Below are 22,462 nucleotides of genomic sequence, written 5' to 3' on the forward strand. Positions count from 1 at the left end.
TTTTCCTCGCAAACAAACTTGACTCACAACATCTCACACCATGAGAGTGTATTTACAAAATAATGTCTTATTCTCAAGGTGTCATTTGGTTGGCCTCCTCAGGCGTAATGTCTCGAGATAACAGCTCCGAGAACAGAGCAGGCAGCCAGTACTGTGGCTCCCCAACAGCTTGGGAGTCCAGCCATGCTAAGCCTTCTTTCAGCAGGTGATCCTGAAAAACAGAACAAAAGGTATTAATATATGATACTAAAAGCATTCAGTGGTGTTTTGTTTTTTCTGCACTTACAAGGACATGACAGGCACGCTCTCTCTCCCACTTGAGGCTGTCTCTGATCTCGCTCACTGTCACGTAGCCCTTTTTCTGTGAAACATGGGCAATAATCAGATCTGACTTCATGGAAGTGTAAAGGTCTCAGACTTTGTGTGGTTTTGATTACCTCTGCTAGCTGAAGGACAACAGTGTGATCCATGTTGAGCTCAGCTGGGACCGACTGGACTAGATAAGAGCCTCCAATGGGAATCATCCCGAAGCCATTTCCCATAGCCTTGAGCTTCTTGATGGCCCGCACCAAGTCATCCCTGAGCGACGACATAAATGGGTGGTAAGAGAATTCATGTGTTCAGAATAGCTAAAGAACAGTATATAAATCAGAGACACTCACTGGCTCACATCTTGAGCATATTTCCCTCTTCCTTTCAACACACGGTGGTGAAGTTCATCCAATGTGATGAGACCTGCAAACATAAAGTTATTTATTGGTTAGTATTTAGATTTATTTATGGTTAGGTATTCATTTTGAGCAGTTTGATGGTTATTAATTGCAAAACAAATTGATCAGCTCTTTATTTTGTTTTTTATGTGCAGAGATTGATTGTCTGGGAACATTGTTTAGAAATATCTAACCGCTGTATCCCACGATTGACCAATCAGAATCAAGTATCCCACAGAGTCATGCAATAAGTAAAGATTTGGTGTAATTGAGGGTGCAATTTGTTTTGCAACACATAGGTAATACCTTTCAAGGTAAAAAAAAAAAGAGACCAAAACTTACCGCCATTTCTGTGTTTTAGAGCTAAACAGACTTCAATGATCTGTACACCAAGCTCATAGTAGAAATCTCCAACACCAAGCATCTCAGACCAAAATCCTTTTCCAGCTGCACACACACAGCAAAAGAGAAAATTATAACATTATAAACAATTATGTAATTATTGTACTTATAATTTATATAATTAATATGTATAATGTATTATAATTAAAATTATACAATTATAATTAATTATTATATTTCTAATAATGTATACAAATGAATAATTATAATGTAACTACATCATTTTCATATGAGCATACACTAATATTAAATGAAATTTTCCCTTTATAATTACAATTCTGTAATTAGAATTAGTTTGCAATAGTTTATAGCAAATATTATTTTGATGTATACTACAACTACAACTGACATCTACACAAATATCACATCAGCATAATTCATTATAATTATAATATTTACATCACAATTCATTATTTATCATTTTTATTTACACTATTTAATTTAATAATTCTATTTACAATTTATATAATAATTTATAATAATTATATCGAATCAAGTTTTTTTTTTAAACACATTGTAACTAATGTTAAATTATAAAATGCCATTTTATCCGCCACATGTTATGTTTCTGCATCAAGGTAAATATTTATGCTAAAAACTTACACGCAAGTGGATCAACTCCGATAGTGGCACACATCTCTTGGAACTGAACCCTGAACTGAGAGTTCTTGCGGATTTCTTGTTTGTGCTTGCTGGCAAACTCTTCCAGATGGGTCCTAAAGGTCTCCAGTTGTTTTGACATCTACAAGGAAACACACACGGTCTGATTAGAATGGGATCAGGGCAGTTTTACACCTGTGAGAGTCTGCTCGCATTCAGAACGCATTGCTCACCTGCGCAATCTGATCCTCAGCAAGGACAGTACCTCTCTCTTTATACTTTGCCTGTGACAATAAACACAATAGCTGGATGAAAATGGAAAACGATTTGCCTGGTGAATAAATCTCGCAGAAGCGATATTACCATACCTCTGCAAGTTTCTTTTTTGCGATCGCTCCAGCTCCGACTCCTCTTCTGTGCATGATGATGCCTAAAGAAAAACGTCTAAAAACTATAATGAAACTTATTTTCCTGTTCTAACAACTGTAAGTTAATAATTGATTTCCTAGTCAGCTGAATAGTTTACGATTTACACAGTCACACATCGAAGCAGAATATGACTAAATTAAATCTGTTACAATATAACAAACAAAATATGCTTTATCTATTAAGTTTCAACCAGTCCAGGAAGAAAACATAAACAGAAGTGAATTATTTCTTCTCTACACGACTAAAAGTCTCGACAGTAATGTCTGGGTGAATGTGTCCGATACCGCCACCCGTCGGAATGGAGAACAACTGACAAAATATTATATGCTCATCTTATTTATAAAGGTCTTAATCCTTATCAGTTACATTACATTACATTACATTACATTACAGTTAATGTATCTCTCAGAGTTTGATATCTGCAGTGTAGCGCACAAATCACACTTATCACAGACAATCATTGCTGTTTAAACGTGGCACATTATGTGAAAAATAATCTAAAAGTAATGCATCCTATTAGGCTACTGGTATTTTTATTACCTGCTTAAATTCATATTATTAATTTCAATGTTTTGTAATTTATCAGCTTCAGGATGTAACAAAATAACATTTTTAAAATCAAGAATATATACAGGTGGTGGAAGACAAAAAAATAAAATGAAGTTTGAGCTTTGAGAAAATGCAAAGGTTGTGAGCGAGACAAGAAGGATCAGTTCCTTCACTAAAGATTCCATAATTCCGAAGCCATTGAAATTGATTAACACGTGTTAGAATGACCTGCTACTGTCCTACATTAAAAACAACAACAACATTTAGATCACTGAAGATGTCTGTCTGTCTGTGTTGAGAGTTAAATTAATTTTTATGAATGTGACTTTTTCACCTGTAGCTTCATATGTTGACCACTAGATGTCCTACCTAGTTATGACTTCTGGTTAAATGATTTGATGGGTTTAAACGAGTGTAAATGGAAATCGTTCTGTATGCTTCATCAGGTCGGCCAATTTATTGAAAGAATTTGTATACGCATGGTACCCAAATTATATGCAATTCACCCAAAAAAGAAAACTCTGTCATTATTTACTCACCCTCTGGTTCCAAACCTGAATGACATTCATACGACCAGCAACTGTTTGGTTACCCACTTTCCTTAAATATCTTTTGTGTTCAGCAGAAGAAAGAAATTCATACAGGTTTGGAACATCTTGAGGGTGACTAAATGATGACAGGATTTTCAGTTTTGGGTAAACTATCCCTTAAGCTCTTACATCATTTTTTTTCTAATGATAATAAATGTACAAACCACAAAATATGATTCTGAAAAACTATTTAATTATAATTAAAAGATTTTCATTTAGAGATAGATGACAGGATATTCAGTACATTGATTATTTAAACATTTCTGGTACACTCTTGCTCTTCAAATCAGAGTTGAGTTCAGTCTGTCCTCCAAGGTGCTTTTATTGATTCCTGTAAGTCAAGGAAGAAAAACATGGAGATAAATGAATGAAGTTTACATGACGGTAAATCACAATCAGTCTCACTTGCAGAAAGCAACATACTTAAATGCATCGCCTTTTCTCTGAATCCACATCACAAACTCTTTTTTCAGCCGGTCATTGAAGATGCGGGTGTCTGGATCATCTATAGTTGGTCTGTAAAAATGAGCATTGGATCCTCTGTTACTTTATAACCTGAAAATTATACCATACATGCTGCCCATTTCCCCAAACTCACTCGCTTCTCTTCTCTTTTTGATTGAGCAGAAAGTTTACAAAGTTTTTCTGAACCATCGAGTCCACAATTTTGCTGATGTCACTTGCAATGGTTGATTCAGCATAACGACGGCTAAACTTCTGGATGTCATTTGGTGAGCTAAAAGTGACATTTGAAAAACAAACATTGCATTAAAAAAAAGCTTCTCTTTTAATTGTTTTGTGATATCTGTTGTCTATATGTGCACATTTTGGTAACACATTAAAAATTAAAGGAAAGTTAACATCAAAAGAATAGTTCACCCAAAAATGTAAATTCACTCTGCCTCAGACCATCTAAGATGTAGATTAGTTTGTTACTTCATTAGAACAGATTTGGAGAAATTTAACGGTACAGTACATCACTTGCTCACCCATGCAAGAAGCATTATGGACCATTTGGTCAGAAGGGGCAGTTCAAAGTTAAAACGTCTTAATTATAATAGATTTGTTCATTTCAAACACACAGCTTTTGGATTACTTACATTATTGTGGAGTATTGAAATGCAGCTATTATGCTAAAATTGTCTAAATCTTTTCTGATGAGGAAACAAACTAATCTACATCTTGGATGGCTTGATGTTGAGAAAATTTTCATCCAATTTTTATTTTTGACTGAACCATTCCTTTAATCTGGAACCTTATTGTAAAATGCTACCACCTTTATATTTACATACAGTATGTAAATGTATTATTTGAAAATGATTTGATGATGCTTAATGATTATCTTACCTGCTATCAAGAGGCTGGGATCCTGCACATGACCATGCACTGCCCAGGCATATCAAAACCAGCACAAATACTGCAACCTTCATTTCTCCTTTTAATGCTTCAAATCAGATTAGAGAAAAATGGATATCTCGCATCCAGAACCACTGACACAAAACAGCTGAATGTAAGTCGATTTAAAAGTACCTTTTTTGGTTCTGGTACTGTGATGGTTCTGCTTCTGGCCCCTATATTGGCTGAAACTGGTGCACAGCTCTACAGCAAGCTACACTGGTCTTTTATACAGTGCGAATGACATTAACACCAGAATAACAACTTATTTCCACATCATTAAAACAATTAATAACGAGGGTGATACATAGACATAAAAGCTGATAAGGCTGCTTTTTCTTACAGTCTTAGGGGTCAAATCTATTTGTATTTTTTGTGGTTTGTACTAGACAAATAACATGTTCGGAGAACTGAAAATAGATAAATTACCCCATTAAACCATTAGTTTTTAAAGGCAAACATATTCTGATTATGCAAAGTAGACAAATATTGGCTGATGTAAGGAAATGTTCCAAGCTAATGACTCCAGGTGTACATTTCAGGCGTTTTGAGAAAAGTCAACACATTATATTTCAAAGGTTCCTATGTCCTTGTGGCAATAACAATAGTGGTGATGAATATGCAGTTATTAAAGGAATGGCAGGTGATTTTTTTTTTAAGAATTTAAGAAATAAAACATTCCTATTCCTACTTCATTAACATTTTAAAGAATATTGCCTCACTACAAATAATGTAAAGATTTTGAGTGTACATTTAAATATATTCTCTAAATATTCGGCCCATGTTTCCTATTCATTCATATAGCCTACACAATCTGAAATAAAAATACAAGCATTTTCTCGACACAGATTGTTAAAGGTGTTTATTTTATGTGTGTTTGCAAGATTTTTACAATTAGAAATCCATTTCTTCGTGATAGCTTGGTTGCCTTATTATTTTATTTTTTTTGACTGATTGTTTCCGAAGCTTTTATTTTGAAAGCAGAACTTCCGCTGGGAGTAGCTCTAAAAAAATAATCAATGTATATTTCTGCATGGACTTGTCAAGTGTAGTGATTTCAAAAAGAGATACATTCTTCGCAGTTACATGTTGTAAAAATATGCATTTATCAAAATACGCGCCGCAGCAGATAAGAAAACGCCTACGTCAGCGTTAGTTAATAATAAACGCAGTTAATCGGATATTGCGAACTAAGAAAGTTATTTCATAGATATGATGGATGGAACCTCAGATTTATTTTGGCCGGCGATGCTGTTTACGCTTCTTGCAATTATGGTAGCTGCAGTTTTTATGGGAAGAAATAAAGCTCCTGCGCCGACAAAGTGCTCCCATCAAACTAGCACTGCTGCTGTGGAGGAGAGAGCTGGTCCAGACCTCGGAGTTTCCTCACAGTATCATCGGAACCATCAGAAGGACACCAGTCAACAGGACATTCAGCTGCAATCTAATGCAAAGAGTCTCGAAGCCAAAGATGAAACTATAAAACATGGAAAGGTAACGCTTTATTCTGCTTTTGTAATTGTTTATAAGCCAAATGATAATTACAAACCAAAGAAAACATCAAGGAAATGTAAAATGTTAATTCTATCTTCCCCTTAGGATTCAAACTCAGATAATGTGGAAAAAGCTTGCAAGTCAGATTCTCCAGTTCACTCCTCCATTGGATGGGAGGAGGATTCCTCAAAGTCTGGGATAAGGAATGCCCTGAAGGATTATGCTCAATCACCTGGTATAACAATACTAATAATAATTGTGTAGTAACTTCCTGTTTATCAGTCTTAATATATTTGTATTATTACAAATTGTAGAAAATACTTTTTGGGTTAACATTTCATAAGAATTAAGACTGAATTAAAAATAAGACTGGTTTTAAAGTATTTTTGAAGTGCAGTCCTGTGAATAGAAATGCATTTACAGAAGTTACTTCAGTTAAAATGTATTATAAAAATATTTTAACAACAAGAATTATGATGTATTGGAAAATTATATTATTTTTTGTCTCCATAACATTAGGCTCCATAACACCCCCACCCCCCACCTCCTGCGCCGTGCGATCCACATTCTATTTATTGTTGTTAAATATAAATTTCATTATTGATTTTATTATGGTTTCATTTGATATTGAGAAAAAAAGTGAACTTGAATTAAATGTGCACTTTTGTGTACTTCAAATGTTAAAAGTATATATTTTTTACTTGCTAATATATAAAAAGCCACTAAAGTGTACTGAAGAGACACTTACACTTTCATGACTACGTTTTTTTAACGTACACTTAAAGTATGCACTTTGTAATTGTCAAATTAAAACTTTTACTCTAAAGTATATTTTAAATCATATTTTTTAATGATTTTTTGTCATACTTTAAAGAAGTACTGCACACTTATTTTGATGTGGTGACTAACATACTGGAGCACATTAGAATTTTAACTGTAGTGTTATCTAATATTAAATTTAAATGTAATATTTAAAATGTACTAATTAACAACTGGTTGAAATCACTTTCCAGGTCCTACAAACTATGTTCCACCATTAACCCCTGTCTGACGCCCCTGTGTGTGTGTCAGAAGTGAGACAAAATAGTGCTAAAAATTATGATAATAAAAAATGTCTAAAGAACTACACTAATGCATATAATGTTAAAGGGATATTTGGATGGCAAGGGTAATTTAATATGATTTTTGCTAAACACAAATGAATCAAGAGAAAAACTGTGAGGGTTTAAAGCTGATTTATACTTCTGCATTTGACCTTCGCCATAGCTTTTACACCTTAGGCTATGCGTCAGTTTTCATTTATACTTCTGCGTCGTTGTCCATGTCAATGTGAAGTACAGTACACATCCAAACCGCTAGTCCGCTAGAGGGAACACATAGTCTAGAACAGCGATTGATATGGTTGAATGTGATAGAAAAAAACCCTCCCTTTTGCACTATTTTGTGATGCTTCGCCCTATCACCCTAATGAAGAAACTGCCCCTGAATTTACTTATGTTTTGTAGGATAATATATTTGTGAACATACTTTAGTTGTTTGACACTGTATATCTTCCACTCTGCAATAGATGCTGAGAAGAAACCCTTGAGGTACATGGCTGGAATGCTGAGGACCTGCCAGTTTGAAAAGACGATGACCAAAGAAGATCTGGAGGAAGAGCAAAGGTGATATTTTCTTAACTAAAATGTCTTGTAATTTGTGTTGTTTGATAGGGAGAATATTAAAAGCTAGTATAGGCAATTTCGGAAAGACTAGCAATAGCAAGCTAGGTTTGAAAGCAAGATCCCCCTGCATAATCACTCCCCAAAGACACGCCTCCTTCAAAACACATGAACAGCACAGGCAGACCAGACCCTAACCAGCGATATGATGATAGACGGCATTGGTGGAGGGTTGAATGCAATGCTGTCAGATTACTGCATGTCTCATTCACCGGTATGGAAGGTAGTAATGGAAGAAATTAATTTTCGAAGTTTTGAATCGATTGAACCAATTGCTTCACAAAATGATTCACGGTTTCGAAGCGCTTGAAACACAACATGCTGGTGATGACTGCTGGTTAAAACTGTAAATGCAATAAAAACTCATGCCAAAACAAGCATAAAAACCCATTGCAAATGTTTAATTGAAAGTATAATTCATTAAATGCTATTAAAATAATAAAATACCATTCAATATGAAGTGTCTGAATAATATGTTTTTAATTGTGATTATTATTTTTTAATAATATTATTATTATTATTATTATTATTAATAATAATAATAATATTAATATTAAAAAGAAACTTGTATATTATATTTATTCATTACACACAGATTGATATATTTCAAATGTTTATTTCTTTTAACTTTGATGATTATAACTGACAACTAAGGAAAATCCCAAATTCAGTATCTCAGAACATTAGAATATTACTTAAGACTAATACAAAGAAAAGATTTTTAGAAATCTTGGCCAACTGAAAAGTATGAACATGAAAAGTATGAGCATGTACAGCACTCAATACTTAGTTTGGGCTCCTTTTGCCTGAATTACTGCAGCAATGCGGTGTGACATGTAGTCGATCAGTCTGTGGCACTGCTCGGATATTATGAGAGCCCATAATTTTGCTCTGATAGTGGCCTTCAGCTCTTCTGCATTGTTGGGTCTGGCATATCGCATCTTCCTCTTCACAATACCCCATATATGTTCTATGGGGTTAAGGTCAGGCGAGTTTGCTGGCCAATTAAGAACAGGGATACCATGGTCCTTAAACCAGGTACTGGTAGCTTTGGCACTGTGTGCAGGTGCAAAGTCCTGTTGGAAAATGAAATCTGCATCTCCTTAAAGTTGGTCAGCAGCAGGAAGCATGAAGTAGAGGTCTTCACGGGTCCAAAAATTCATGCCCAAACCCGAAAGAGACCCGTAATGTACTACACCGAACCGACCCGGACCCGTCTAATATTTCAAAAGCTGGACCCGGACCCGTGTAGATCCGAGAAATGCCTACCCGGACCCGACCCAGACCCGTCTATTATTTGAAAGCTAGACCCGAACCCGTCGGGAAGACACAGACCCAACTGGACCCGATTGTCACACATTGCACCTTAAATTGCTATTACAAGTCAATAAACCTGTTGCGAAAAATACAGCTTTTTGTCTTACCTAATTTAAGGAGCCGTAGTCTCTCTACCTGACTGCCTGTGATGCATTACAATCCTCCGACAAAAAAGTTATCCATATTATTCCTCTCATTATTCCAAGTCCAAGCTTAATCCACTCATTATTTCAGCTTCAAAAGTCCTCTTGATGTCACGGTGACGGATGACAAATGCAACTGTGCACATGTACATTCTGACTCGAGTTAACTCGCATAATAACCTCAACTGTTTGCCCTTTTGAACTATAATAACGACAGCTTGTGCAATGCCATGGCCGCTGATGTCATTTATTTGCTAACATCTCTGTGCTCTCTGTGCTCTGCGTCGAGTCTGAATCTGACCAATAAAACTTTAAGATTAAACGGTTCATTTATATTATTATAAAAATGGAAGAAAATGTAAAGCGCGGTTTGGCGGTCAAAGTGTCCCTCACTGGTTGCCATAGAAACATGAAACGCGATAGAGACTGCACATGCGTGCTAGCTGTATCAACCTAAAATATGCTTTAACGCATGTGGCAGGGGAGGTGTGGTTTAGCGAGGTCTGCGACGGGAGAGAGAGTGAGGAGATCAGCGGTGGTAAGTGAGTTAAGTAAGAGACAAGTGACACCTGCTTCTCATTGCAGTGATTGGCGTGGGGAAGCAGTATTTAAGCCAGCTGGGAACCAGAGACAAAGGAGAGACCTGAGGACTCGTGGGAGGAAGCGACCGACAGAAAGCGAGAACCTGAAAGTATCAATGTTATGATTTATGCGCATGTGGCGCGACTTTGTCTCTGGTTCCCAGCTGGCTTAAATACTGCTTCCCCACGCCAATCACTGCAATGAGAAGCAGGTGTCACTTGTCTCTCACTTAACTCACTTACCACCGCTGATCTCCTCACTCTCTCTCCCGTCGCAGACCTCGCGAAACCACACCTCCCCTGCCACAACGCAATTTGAGCATCATAGAAAACATTCATGTGACAGTTCACCTCAGATTGTGTTGCTGATTTGAAATATATTAGATATTAGTGTGTCAAGTCTGCAAGCATTATCACCATGCGTGCACTTGGATTAACTCGGTGTCTGCGCGCTCTGATTCTAAGGGCAGAGAGAGAGAGAGAGAAAGAGCTTTTTTTGGCTCACTCTTTTCTTTTCCTAATTTTACAAGTTGCAAGTTACAAAAAACACAAGCAGTGTTTGATCACGGCCGGGTGTTCTCCGAGTCCGATGACTCCGATCGCACGGGTATTACACACAATGTTAAACAGACCCGGGACCCGAGGTAATAGACTCGAACCCGACCCGGACCCGGCTGATCATTTAAAATATAGACCCGAACCCGTACGGGTCCCGGGTCAGGTCCCGGGTCGACGGGTCTCGGATGCACTGTGAAGACCTCTAGCATGAAGTGCTCGAAAATTTCCTGGTATACGGCTGTGTTGACCTTGGACCTCAGAAAACACAGTGGACCAACACCAGCAGATGACATGGCACCCCAAACCATAACTGACTTTGGAAACTTTACACTGGACCTCAAGCAACGTGGATTGTGTGCCTCTTCTCTCTTCCTCCAGACTCTGGGACCCTGATCTCCAAAGGAAATGCAAAATTGACTTTCATCAGAGAACATAACTTTGGACAACTCCACAGCAGCCCAGTCCTTTTTGTCTTTAGACGCTGTATGTTGTTCAAGAGTGGCTTGACACAAGTAATGGTTCTTGAAGCATTGACTCCAGCTGCAGTCCACTCTTTGTGAATCTCCCCCACATTTTTGAATGGATTTGGTTTCACAATCCTCTCCAGGGTGCGGTTATCCCTTTTGGTTGTACACTCTTTTTCTACCACATCTTTTCCTTCCCTTCGCCTCTCTGTTAATTTGCTTAGACACAGAGCTCTGTGAACAGCCAGTTTCTTTTGCAATGACCTTTTGTGTCTTGCCCTCCATGTGCAAGGTGTCAATGGTCGTCTTTTGGACAACGGTCAAGTCAGCAGTCTTCCCCATGATTGTGTAGCCTACAGAACTAGACTGAGAGACCATTTTAAGGCATTTGCAGGTGTTTTGAGTTAATTAGCTGATTAGAGTGTGGCACCAGGTGTCTTCAATATTGAACGTTTTCACAATATTAAAATTTTCGGAGATACGTTTGGGTCTTTCCTTAGTTGTCCGTTATAATCATCAAAATTAAAAGAAATAAACATTTGAAATAAATAAGTCTGTGTGTAATGAATGAAATATACAAATTTACATTTTTTAATGGAATTTGTTAAATAAACTTTTTGATGATATACTAATTATATGACCAGCACCTGTATACAAAGATGCCCCCCCCCCCCCCCCCCCCACTGCTAAACCATTTAAATTTCAAAATGCTTTGAAAGTTATCACATAACGAAGCCTTGTTTATTGACATCAGGTCTTTGGCAGTTCGATAAGTGCTCCGAGCCACTTTTTCGAAAAAAAAAAATGATTTGCAAAGTTTTCGAAGCTTCATGAAGCCATGCTTCGAAAGTGCACATCACTAATGGAAGAATATTCCAGACTAGTTTCAAAAGAAATTGCAAATTGTATTTTCAATAGAGCTTTCCATATGTGGATGCATAAATTGTGACTTAATCCAAATGCAATTACAAATCTTGCATTACCATTTGCATTTTCGCTTTCTTGAATGCACAGTGACTGCCAAATTTCAAATGAAAAAGCAAAGTCCTTTTACAACAGTATTTCCCAAGTCTTACGAGTTATGACCTTGTCATATTTAAAGGGGTCATAGGATGCCCATTTTCCACAAGTTGATATGAATCTTTAGGGTCTTAATGAAAGGTAAATAGCATACTTTGGTTAAAATTTCTCAATGTTAGTGTATAAACACTCTTTTTACCTTGTCCAAATCAGCTCTCTTTTCAGCACGCAGTTCTAGCCCACGTTGCTTTAAATCCTAATGAGCTCTGCTGACCCCGCCCCTCTCTTCCGTGGACTGTAAACTCCAGCCGCGAAACTTGCTAACTAAGCAAATATTAGGAAAGGCGATTTGCAAAGATTCATAAAAAACAAAAACAATATTCTCACTTCTTCTGTAGACCTTAGACAGATCGGGGATCAGCATATTCCTTTTTATAAACGAAAGTAACATTAATTCTCTGCTTCATCAATGGCTCAGCTGTTGGGAGTAAATGTCGACTGCTTTATATTCATTGTTACATCCAGTAACAGAACACCTCAATTGCTTAATCGGAGACATTCTTGTCTTCCCCTCCACCGGAGTCGACAAAATGGCTGACTGATGACAGCTCACTCATAACTTGTAAGGTAAGATGGACTTGTTAATCAACTATCCTGGAAGGGGCCTGTGCAGAACTATGTCATTCTGACAGGAATCTCAAAACAGCCTGATTTGAGAAAGGGGTTTTTAAAATAGGGATTAAAAAAAGAAACACTGGGTGAATTTTTATCATTATAAAGTGGATGTGTACACACACTTCCAACACACATTTATGTTCAAACAACAACAAATGTGAACTTAGCATCCGTCGATGAGCTCTTTAAATAGCAATATTAATTTCCACATCTGCTTTTTTACTCTCTGCCGTATGTTACCTGCCAAAACATGAATGGAATCGCAATTACAAGAAAACCTGTCAAATCCATATCAGGGGTGGGACTATACTATTGGGGCATATATGGGAAGTGACAACACTCACATATGATTGTGCCAAATGTTTTGAACAGTGGACGTATTTGGTAAAGGCACAACTAAAGGCAACTGCCACAAAACCTCACACAACAGAAGGCAGCAGCCAATCCGATAGATACGGGTGAAGGAACAGACAACCTGGATCTATTCTTACTCTACAACGGGATCCACAAAAGGTCAGCATTCACCATTAACCAAATGCTTTTCACAGGATCTCTCACTGTTTACAGTCCAATTGATGCATGTAACAAATTTACACTAATTTACCTATTTGCCACCTTACCTTATATTTTACTATAACTTACTCACTGGTTACTGTCCGACTGATCCATGTGATCAGTGGCGTACCGCACATCTGTGAGATCAGATTTTCAGATTTATCCACTCTGGGACCCAGTTTAAAAAAATATCTGTTTCATTCACCCAAAACGCTGGATCCGTGTGGACGAAATGCCTATACGATACAAAATGTATGCGTATACAGCGAAACGCATCTCTGTGTGGACAGGGCCTCAGTTCTAGCAGTCTCTACTAATGAGCTGATGAGTGGAATCAGGTGTGTTAGATAAGGGAGACATACAAAAGGTGCAGGGTGGGGGGCCTCCAGGACAGATTTGGGAAGCACTGATTTAATCTATGAACTTTGAGGCAAAATTGCCACTGCTCTGATTTGTTTGTTATTGTAACAATAGTAGGAGGGATTCTTCATCAATAATAATACACAAACATCTGTTATAGGCCCCTGGTCTACATATTTTATTTAACATTAAGCTCAATAAAATTCATGCAGGTTAATGGCCCGAATGTATCTCAGTTCAAACAATCACCTACATAAGCAAACTGTAGAAAATAAATTATACAAGCAAAATCCATGTTTTGCAGTAAGAAAAAGCAGGGGTCTCCAAACTCAGTCCTGGAAGGCCGTGTCTTGCAGAGTTTAGCTTTAACCCTAATTAAACACACCTGAACCAGCTAATTAAGATCTTTGTACAAGAAACTTCCAGGTAGGTGTGTTGAGGCAAGTTGGAGCTGAACTCTGCAGGACACCAGCCCTCCAGGACAGAGTTTGGAGACCCCTGCTTTAAATATATATAAACTACATTTTGAAGTAAAGCAAATTTTCCATGCTTCTTAACGTACCATTTTTTGATGATTAACTTGTTCTTTTTATCAACTGACTACCACAAACAAACAAGCAAAGACTCTACCAAATGCATGGGCATTCTCAGTACTAAACTGGATAATCTTTCTTGTAATATTGTGTACCAGATAAATTTATTGATAACTTTCAATTTCAAGAACGAACAAATTGAATTTGGTCTTTTAAAGTTTTAATGCATTAAGCCATATTAAGCATAACGATAATCCAAAAACGTGCTTCATTTGGTAACGCCTTAATAAATTTTGTTTAATACATTGTTAAAAAAAAAATCATGTGTTCCTGTAGCTCAAGTGGTAGAGCATCGCGTTAGCAAGCACAAGGTTGGGGGTTCGAATCCCAGGGAACACATTTTAAGAGAAAATTGTTAGCTTGAATGCAATGTAAGTCGCTTTGGATAAAAGCGTCTGCTAAATGCATGAATTTAATTTAATTTAAAAAATGTTATTTAAGCCTAACAATATAAATATTTTAGGTTACACCAACAAAACTAAGTTTAAAGGGGTCATAAACTGAGAAATCTAAATTCCCTTGATGGATGTTTGAGCACAGTCTGTTTTTTGCTTGTTGAGGCTCAAGATGTAAGAATGTCACTTCACACCCTCATCTCCAACAAAAAATGGGGCCCAATATTATGAAGTGCTATTTGTGCCAACTCTAAGGCTTACCAGGAGAAGGAGCCGTCTACCCTTCTGTTGCTGTCAGTTTTTGAATGGGATTGATAGAGATGGCAGACTACGGACCGGTGTTGTGAAATATTCAGTTCCCATGAATTACTGTTCGAGTGGGTGGAGTTGACATGAATATTCATTAGTTCCCCATATTGTGGGCATGTCCTTGAGACAACATGCAAATGAATGGAACTGAAAATATTAATATAGGCTCCTCAAATAATAACTTATTTAATGGATTATTTTGAAAAGGTAACAAAGTTTCAAATTTTAAAGCATTAACTGCAACAGTTTCGAAACAATGCATAGTTTGTGTAATATAAAGGATCTGTGCTGTTCTGCCTAATTGATTACAGGCACACAGCACAGAAAACAAGCGAATAACCTGTGCTAACCCTGGCTATAGTTTCAATTATCAACAATGAACTGACTTTAACTGATAAACTGACATTTTCTACTGTCCTCTTGCATTATCAGCACACGTTTTTCCTGTTTGACACTGTAAAGCTGCTTTGACGCAATCTGTTTTGAATAAAGTGCTATATAAATAAAGGTGACTTGACTCTTTGATGTGTTTAGCGTTTTATAAATTTAAACTGGGAGACTCTAATTTTTGTTTGAGTAGTTTGATTAGTAGCCTACCTAGTTGTCATTGGTGACTAGTACTGCAGTGTGTTTACAACAATGCTTGAAATAAACCTCTACAAATACATCTGTGGCCTAATAAAATGTATATGACAAGCCTAGTGTGAGTATCCTGTCTTCCTTTTTTCATATTACACTGGATATCATGTAGAATTATAATTAAAGTCACACAAGTAATTGTGCATTAAATGCACAAATGTCATATTTTCTTTTTTATTATATATATTTTTGAAAACATCAAAATCTTTCCACATTCACCTTTTTAAGACTCACCAATCTTCAAGTACCAATAGACTATAATAGATTAAAAGGTATAAGTCCACCAAAAAATTACAACCCTGTCATTATTTACCCTAGCCGTTCGAAAAGTAAAACCCTGACACATTTCTACAGAAGTATGAGTCATACAACCTTGAAACAACATGAGAGTGAGTGATTTTTTTATTTTTGAATGAACTATCCCTTTAAAATGTTTTTCTTTGTTGTTTAGTTACAGTCAATTCTTTGACCATATGTTGCACTGAAAGATGTTAATTTCTACTTTCATGTCATATGTTTAAGAATGGTGTGTAAAAGCATCCAAAATTTCATGATCCACTGTGTTGTGTCAATGATGTGTAACATTTGAAAATCTTATTCAAAAATGTTTTCATCCATACTGTACAATGAAACCCTTTCTGATCTTCAACATTGTTGGGTAGGGATTCCCAAACATTGTTGTCAGCCAAACTCTGTTCTCCCAGCTCCTCCTGAGATTAATATTTTTTGAGATTAATTAAAGAGAGCCAGGATGACAAGGAGGATCCGGAGGGCCAAGGCAGAGCAAATGGCTCAGGCAACCGAGGCGTAGGCGAGGATCTGAAAGGCCGTGGTGGAGCCGGAGCAACAGAGGACCAAGGTGGAGATGAAGCCCGGTGGAGTGATGAGGCGCAGCCGGAGAAGTGGAGTTCTAAGGCGATGGTGGGTTGACAACTGACCAAAGTGGAGCCGGAGGGACGAGGGAGCCCGGCGGAGCTGTTGGACTGAAGGGCCATGGTGGAGCCAATGGGTCGGCGTGCCGAGGTGGAGACTGGGTATCGGAGGCTGGAGGCAGAGATAAGGGATCCAGGGGCTGACAAGGGACAGCAAGAGGTGGTGGTGAGGACTGATGAAAAGGTGGTGGGAGAGGGAGGCTGGATGGGAGCTTTGAGCAGACCGAGGGTTCAGGTATGGTGTGTGTTGCCTCACACACCAGATGACCACTCCCTGCGTTGGCAGTGCAAGAGATAGGGGAATGACTTTCATGGTCATGATGGGAAATACAGACATTTAAGGGCAGATAGACAGTTCGGAAACAGCCTCCTTGGCCATAACAGGACAGATAAAGACTTCAGACTATGACGGGAAACTAGTTAGTTCTATCAGTCTATCAGATCCCTTGAATCCTACCTCAGTTCACCTTCAGTGGTGGTACAGTGGGAGGGGCATTCCTCCATGTCCTCGCTCCCCACTGTGAGAGCCTACAATCATTCCTCATTGCCGGCTCTCACACCTGGTCAGACGATCCGTGAGGCTTTGGCTACGGATCCTCAGCTCTGTCGCTCTTGCTTGCGATGGATCGTTAGTCATGGCGGGCTTTGGCTGGCTGTCTGTGACAAGCTTGTGGAAACGTTCCATGCTGTGGGGTGATGTTCGGCTGGACTCTGGTTCTGGAGTGGGGCTGGCGAGACCGATGGTGAATGGACGGTCATTGCTCACCAGCACCCACTCCATCAAGGCAGCGAAATCCCCTTTCGCTGCCACATCCGGAAAACTGCGCTCTGCATGCAGTGTGATTTTGCCAAGTAAGACATGTTCCTGGATCAACACTGCTTTCCAAAAATATAGACCTAACCTAATCCCTACTTCTAAACCTAAACCTACTGTTTATTAAATCATAAAATCAGAGGGAAATGATAGGTAAATATCAAGAGTGTAGAATAATCTAACCCTGATTGTAAGCCTAAAACTGACATTTCTTGAAAAAAGGAATGTTGTTCTAGGATCAACAAGGATGTTGATTCAGGAACATGTTATAGTGAAATCATTCACCGTGAAAGACACTTCATTGTTCTCGAGTTTACACAAAGGGATGTGCCTACAATGCAGATAAAAGGCTCTGGCATTACAGTAGATGGGCACTTTGATAGGCCTTTTTTAAAACTGTCCATGGGACAAAGTGGGTTTTCTTTATCCGATGCACTTGGATCTTTGGAATTTTTTTGGTTTGTGGGTTATGCGGCAGGGTCAGGTACTCCAGGCTATTCTCTTCTTGCTGCAGAACACAAGACTCTTTTGATAGGTTTCGGTTTCCTTCTCTCCCTCCATGCAAAACACAGCTGTTATCTCAAACCAAACTTTTTGTACAAAACCGTTGGGTGTTAAAGGGGAGAGTGCAGATACATTTTTAATTTCGATGAACGCTGGTGTCTTTTACTATAATTTTTCCTGTAGCACTTTATAATTGATTTAAAGATGACATTGCTTTATTTGAAGTATTTAGAATTTATGATGTTGTGTTTGTGATGTGACGGTTAATACCTGCTCTCATACACATCAGACTTGTGATGCTGTATTCACGATTAAACGGACTTGGAACCTGCCAGCCAATCAGAATCGAGTATTCAGACAGCGTTTTTAACCTAAATCACAGCAGTGTACATCTATGAAGGCTGTAGGCTGTCAAACACATACAACTGTTAGCCAATCATAGCAGTGGATGTTACTTCCAAGTCTACAATCCGCCACGCATATTCAAACAGAGAGTTCCGATAAGGGGGTCAAAACAGGACAGAAAATATCCTATTACTTCTAAATTGTTTTTGTTTGTTTGTTTGTTTTGATGTAGAATTTTTGATATCATTATAAGTGGGTCTCAGAGAACAGTACAAAAAAAGGCAGATTTTCCTAGTTGATGATTTAGAACATTATTTAAGCCAAGTTAAGAGTTTTTCCACACACACTTTTCCACTTTATTGCACTACCTTTGCGTTCACGTCTAGCGTCTTTTCTTCTTACTACACTCAAGTCAAAAGAAGTTAAAAAAGAGACCTTAAGTTTTTTTCAAATCTTTCATATTTCAAAGCAAAAACATGTTCTGTGTGATTTGCGAATGCCTTTAGTATGTCCACAGTGGCTGCGGGGGGTGTCCCGTACACCAATACACATGACCATACAAAAAATTAAATAACCCTATCTGTCTGCCCCAGATGACACTTCTCCAGTCAGACCTAGACGCAGCTGTCACAGAACATGCCACAGCCAAGGTGAGTAACTTAACAATAAAAATCCTGTGCATCAGTTGCTGTGTACAGTGGCTGTAAGCAGTGAGAGATCTTGAGGCAAAGTGTGCTCCATTACAATTAAAAGAGAGAGAATTTACTATAATACAATAAGTGTGTACAATTGCACTGTTTGCTCGTGTGCATCAGTCTGAGTGCAAACAGTTAGAGATGTTGAGGCAGGTGAAAAGAGTTTGATTAATGGTGAATTTTGACCTACTGTGAGTGCATGCACCATAGAATAGTCCCACCTCTGACACTGATTGACAGGTTTCTGTGCAAGTCATCGAAAATTAAAATGCTAAAGCAATTGCAATTCCAATTGAGTTTTGGCAGGTTACATACACGACGCAGAGGGGGTGAAAAAGCAGACTTGGTAATTAATGTTGCTATTTAAATATGACAGGGTCATAACTCATAAAACATGGAAAATACAGTTGCAAAAAAAGGACTTTGCTTTTCCATTTGAAATTTGACAGTCATTGAGCATTTGTGATCGTCAATTGCGTTTGGATTATGTCACAATTTATGCGCCCACATTTTGTGTATATTGTAATTGAAAATACAATTTGCAATTCATTTTGAAAATAGTCTCCAATATTCTTCCATACACCGATGAGAAATCATTATTATTATAACACAATATTATAATAATAACGCATTATGTTCTTGCTCGGTCTGCAGTTGCATAATGGAATGCGCTGATGATGTATCATGTCTGCACAACAGGGTTTGCAGAGGTATGCAAATACATACAGTACAGACCAAAAGTTTGGACACACCTTCTCATTCAAAGAGTTTTCTTTATTTTCATGACTATGAAAATTGTAGATTCACACTGAAGGCATCAAAACTATGAATTGACACATGTGGAATTATATATGGAATTATATACATAACAAAAAAGTGTGAAACAACTGAAAATATGTCATATTCTAGGTTCTTCAAAGTAGCCACCTTTTGCTTTGATTACTGCTTTGCACACTCTTGGCATTCTCTTGATGAGCTTCAAGAGGTAGTCACCTGAAATGGTCTTCCAACAGTCTTGAAGGAGTTCCCCGAGAGATGCTTAGCACTTGTTGGCCCTTTTGCCTTCAGTCTGCGGTCCAGCTCACCCCTAAACCATCTCGATTGGGTTCAGGTCCGGTGACTGTGGAGGCCAGGTCATCTGGCGCAGCACCCCATTACTCTCCTTCTTGGTCAAATAGCCCTTGATGCCTTGAGTGTGACTCTACAATTTTCATAGTCATGAAAATAAAGAAAACTCTTTGAATGAGAAGGTGTGTCCAAACTTTTGGTCTGTACTGTACATTGACAGGCAGGTAGGACAGCCTATCGTAATCTTTGGACCAAAGAATTTTTATATAAATAAATACAAATAAATTTAGACCACTTAACTTAGTGATTGCTATCAGGATGTGAAGAGACTTTCAACCAGCATAACAAAAAAGGTTTTTAACCAAATCACCAACTCTGCTTTTAAAAGTAATGCATTATAATATTGTGTGAGGCCTACTCCCTAAAACACTAACTAATTGCATAACTAAATAACATGGTTACTTTTTATGGAAAGTTATGCATTACATTACTTTTGCTTTACTTTTTCTCATCTGGGCTGGGCTTGCTTACTTGTTCTATTTTTGTAAAAGGCCTTTCATTCCCTCAGGTTGAAGGAAATGTTTCATTTGTTCTCAAGAAACACAAATGTTATGTTTATCTAAAGTCATTTTTGCTTAATAGTATTCTTGAATTGGACCATCGAAGGTCTGCAGTAAAGACATTTGTTAATAAAGTGGGATTAATTACAAAAATAATTTTTGTGGTAACATATTTAATTATTGCAGGTATGCATTTCACTGTTTTTATTCATTTTGAGGAATACTGAATCTCTTTTGGTGCACATGAGATGAGTACATTTATGTTAATCTAGAAATGCAGTAAGCAGAGCACACAATGCCGCTGCACTTACTCCCGGTTTCTCTCAACATGGGTCAGGAGAGCTGTCAGTCAATAAATGGGAAAATAAAGTAACTGGCATTACATATTTAAAAAATCTAAAAGTATGTAAGTAACATGTTACATTACTAGTTACTTTATAAAGGTAATCTGAATACACAATAACCATGTCACCTGTAATGTGTTACTTGCAACACTGATTATAAATGTCTTTACTGTCACATTTGTTCAGTTTAATGCACCATGTATAAAGTGTAAGTTTCACCTTGAGTTATTCATCAAGTCTTAACCTTGTTTACTTAGTATTTTGCGTTTCTAGTTTGTTCTCAGAGACTTCAGGATGTTGTTTCATATCTTGATGATTTATATCCCATACAAACAATCAGTTTGTATTCACTCCCTCCACCCATAACAAACATTTTGAAACAAGTTTTCTTTGATAGTATGCAAACAGTTCTGTCAAGCATGAACACTTTAATACTCTACGTCCATGATTTAAAATGTGTTTCAGGCTATTCGAGTTTCCTGTTTGTCTATTTTTCCTTTTAGTACGTAATACATTATAAGAATTAGGATAATTCTTATAATTTTATTATTTTAAGATATATATATATATATATATATATATATATATATATATATATATATATATATATATATATATATAGATATAGATATAGATATATATAGATAGGCTACTAATAAATAAAAATCTCTGCAACATCAGTTCAAGTATCTAACATCATTCATATGCAGTTGCAGTTTACATTGCAGTATTAATCTGCAAAATGTTAATAATAATAATAGTATAAAAATAAGATGATCATAAAAATTGCATGTTCCACAAGACAAACTAATAGCTGAATTTTAAAAAATTACGCCATTCAAAAATGTACATAAACTTAATTCTTATTACTGTGTGTCACTACCTGGTTGATCAATGGCTGTTTTGTGATAGTTGTTCATAAGTCCCATGTGAAACTGTGCACTGTTGTTCAGAAAAATCTTCCAGGTCCTGCACTCTTTTGTTTTCCAGAATTGTAATTATATTCAGGCATATTTGCACCCTTTCCAGCAGCCAGTAAATGTCTGTCTTTTTACGCTAAACTTACTTACACAACCGTAGATATTAATTTACAAACTGTACATCTGAGATATGTTTTTAATAAAGTGTACATGTTTTGTTTCAGGGTTCAGCGAGAGCAGTTAGCTGCCATCTTCCAGCTGCTCAAAGACAAACAAGACACATTTGGTGAGGTGACAGAGAGCGATTTACAAGAACAGCTTAAACTCTATTCTGTTTAACAAATCAGCAAATAAAACTGTACTGACAAACACTGTCTAGATTCAAATTCTAGATTCAAATACCATTTTAAAGGAGCTTTCAAGTTGAAATCAGTGACTTCAATAAACCTATTCCCTGAAATATTTGATTGTGTGAAAAAGGTTTTTCTATGAGTTATATGTATATTATATGCATTTATTGGGCATTATTATACATAATATAAGTAATGAGGAATCACAAAATCTGGAAATGTTCAGTAGAAAATGAGTCTTCTTTTTATTTGTGCTTTAGCTTCAATTAATGGTTATGGTGCATGTCAGTTCAAACCAAATCCATGTTAAATAAAGTATGATCTAAACTGAAATAAAATACTAAATACTAAATCAGCGAGTATTACTCACTCTAGCTGTCAGCTGTCTATCTTACATAGTGACATTGGGCTTCTTTAAGTTACTAGTATGA

At 37.1% G+C, this 22,462-nt stretch overlaps 3 protein-coding genes and 1 long non-coding RNA gene across 4 annotated transcripts; 2 read left to right on the forward strand and 2 right to left on the reverse strand.

The window, feature by feature from the left end:
• Nucleotides 1-41: 41 nt before the first annotated feature.
• On the reverse strand, nt 42-2,389 carry snf8 (SNF8 subunit of ESCRT-II). The gene is made up of 8 exons (XM_059530238.1): nt 2,081-2,389; nt 1,946-1,996; nt 1,716-1,854; nt 1,053-1,157; nt 663-735; nt 438-579; nt 287-361; nt 42-211 (listed from the first exon to the last, which is right to left on the reverse strand). The coding sequence occupies exons 1-8, from the start codon at nt 2,132-2,134 to the stop codon at nt 74-76; spliced, it is 777 nt and encodes a 258-aa protein (XP_059386221.1). The 5' UTR covers nt 2,135-2,389; the 3' UTR covers nt 42-73.
• Nucleotides 2,390-3,451: 1,062 nt separating this feature from the next.
• Nucleotides 3,452-4,861, reverse strand: gip (gastric inhibitory polypeptide). Its single transcript, XM_059530239.1, has 5 exons — nt 4,811-4,861; nt 4,628-4,724; nt 3,879-4,016; nt 3,704-3,796; nt 3,452-3,611 (listed from the first exon to the last, which is right to left on the reverse strand). Exons 2-5 carry the CDS (start codon nt 4,708-4,710, stop codon nt 3,602-3,604), a joined length of 324 nt encoding a protein of 107 aa, XP_059386222.1. The 5' UTR covers nt 4,711-4,724; nt 4,811-4,861; the 3' UTR covers nt 3,452-3,601.
• Nucleotides 3,573-4,042, forward strand: LOC132121056 (uncharacterized). The gene is made up of 3 exons (XR_009426222.1): nt 3,573-3,664; nt 3,754-3,794; nt 3,908-4,042. It is a non-coding gene; the product is annotated as an uncharacterized LOC132121056 (long non-coding RNA).
• Nucleotides 4,862-5,687: 826 nt separating the features above from the next.
• LOC132121453 (matrix-remodeling-associated protein 7-like) lies at nt 5,688-22,383 on the forward strand. The gene is made up of 4 exons (XM_059530848.1): nt 5,688-6,169; nt 6,275-6,404; nt 7,737-7,833; nt 21,906-22,383. Exons 1-4 carry the CDS (start codon nt 5,888-5,890, stop codon nt 22,018-22,020), a joined length of 624 nt encoding a protein of 207 aa, XP_059386831.1. The 5' UTR covers nt 5,688-5,887; the 3' UTR covers nt 22,021-22,383.
• The last annotated feature ends 79 nt before the right edge of the window (nt 22,384-22,462 follow it).

The sequence above is a fragment of the Carassius carassius genome, chromosome 39 (genome assembly GCF_963082965.1).
Source record: "Carassius carassius chromosome 39, fCarCar2.1, whole genome shotgun sequence".
Taxonomy (NCBI): Eukaryota; Metazoa; Chordata; class Actinopteri; order Cypriniformes; family Cyprinidae; genus Carassius; species Carassius carassius.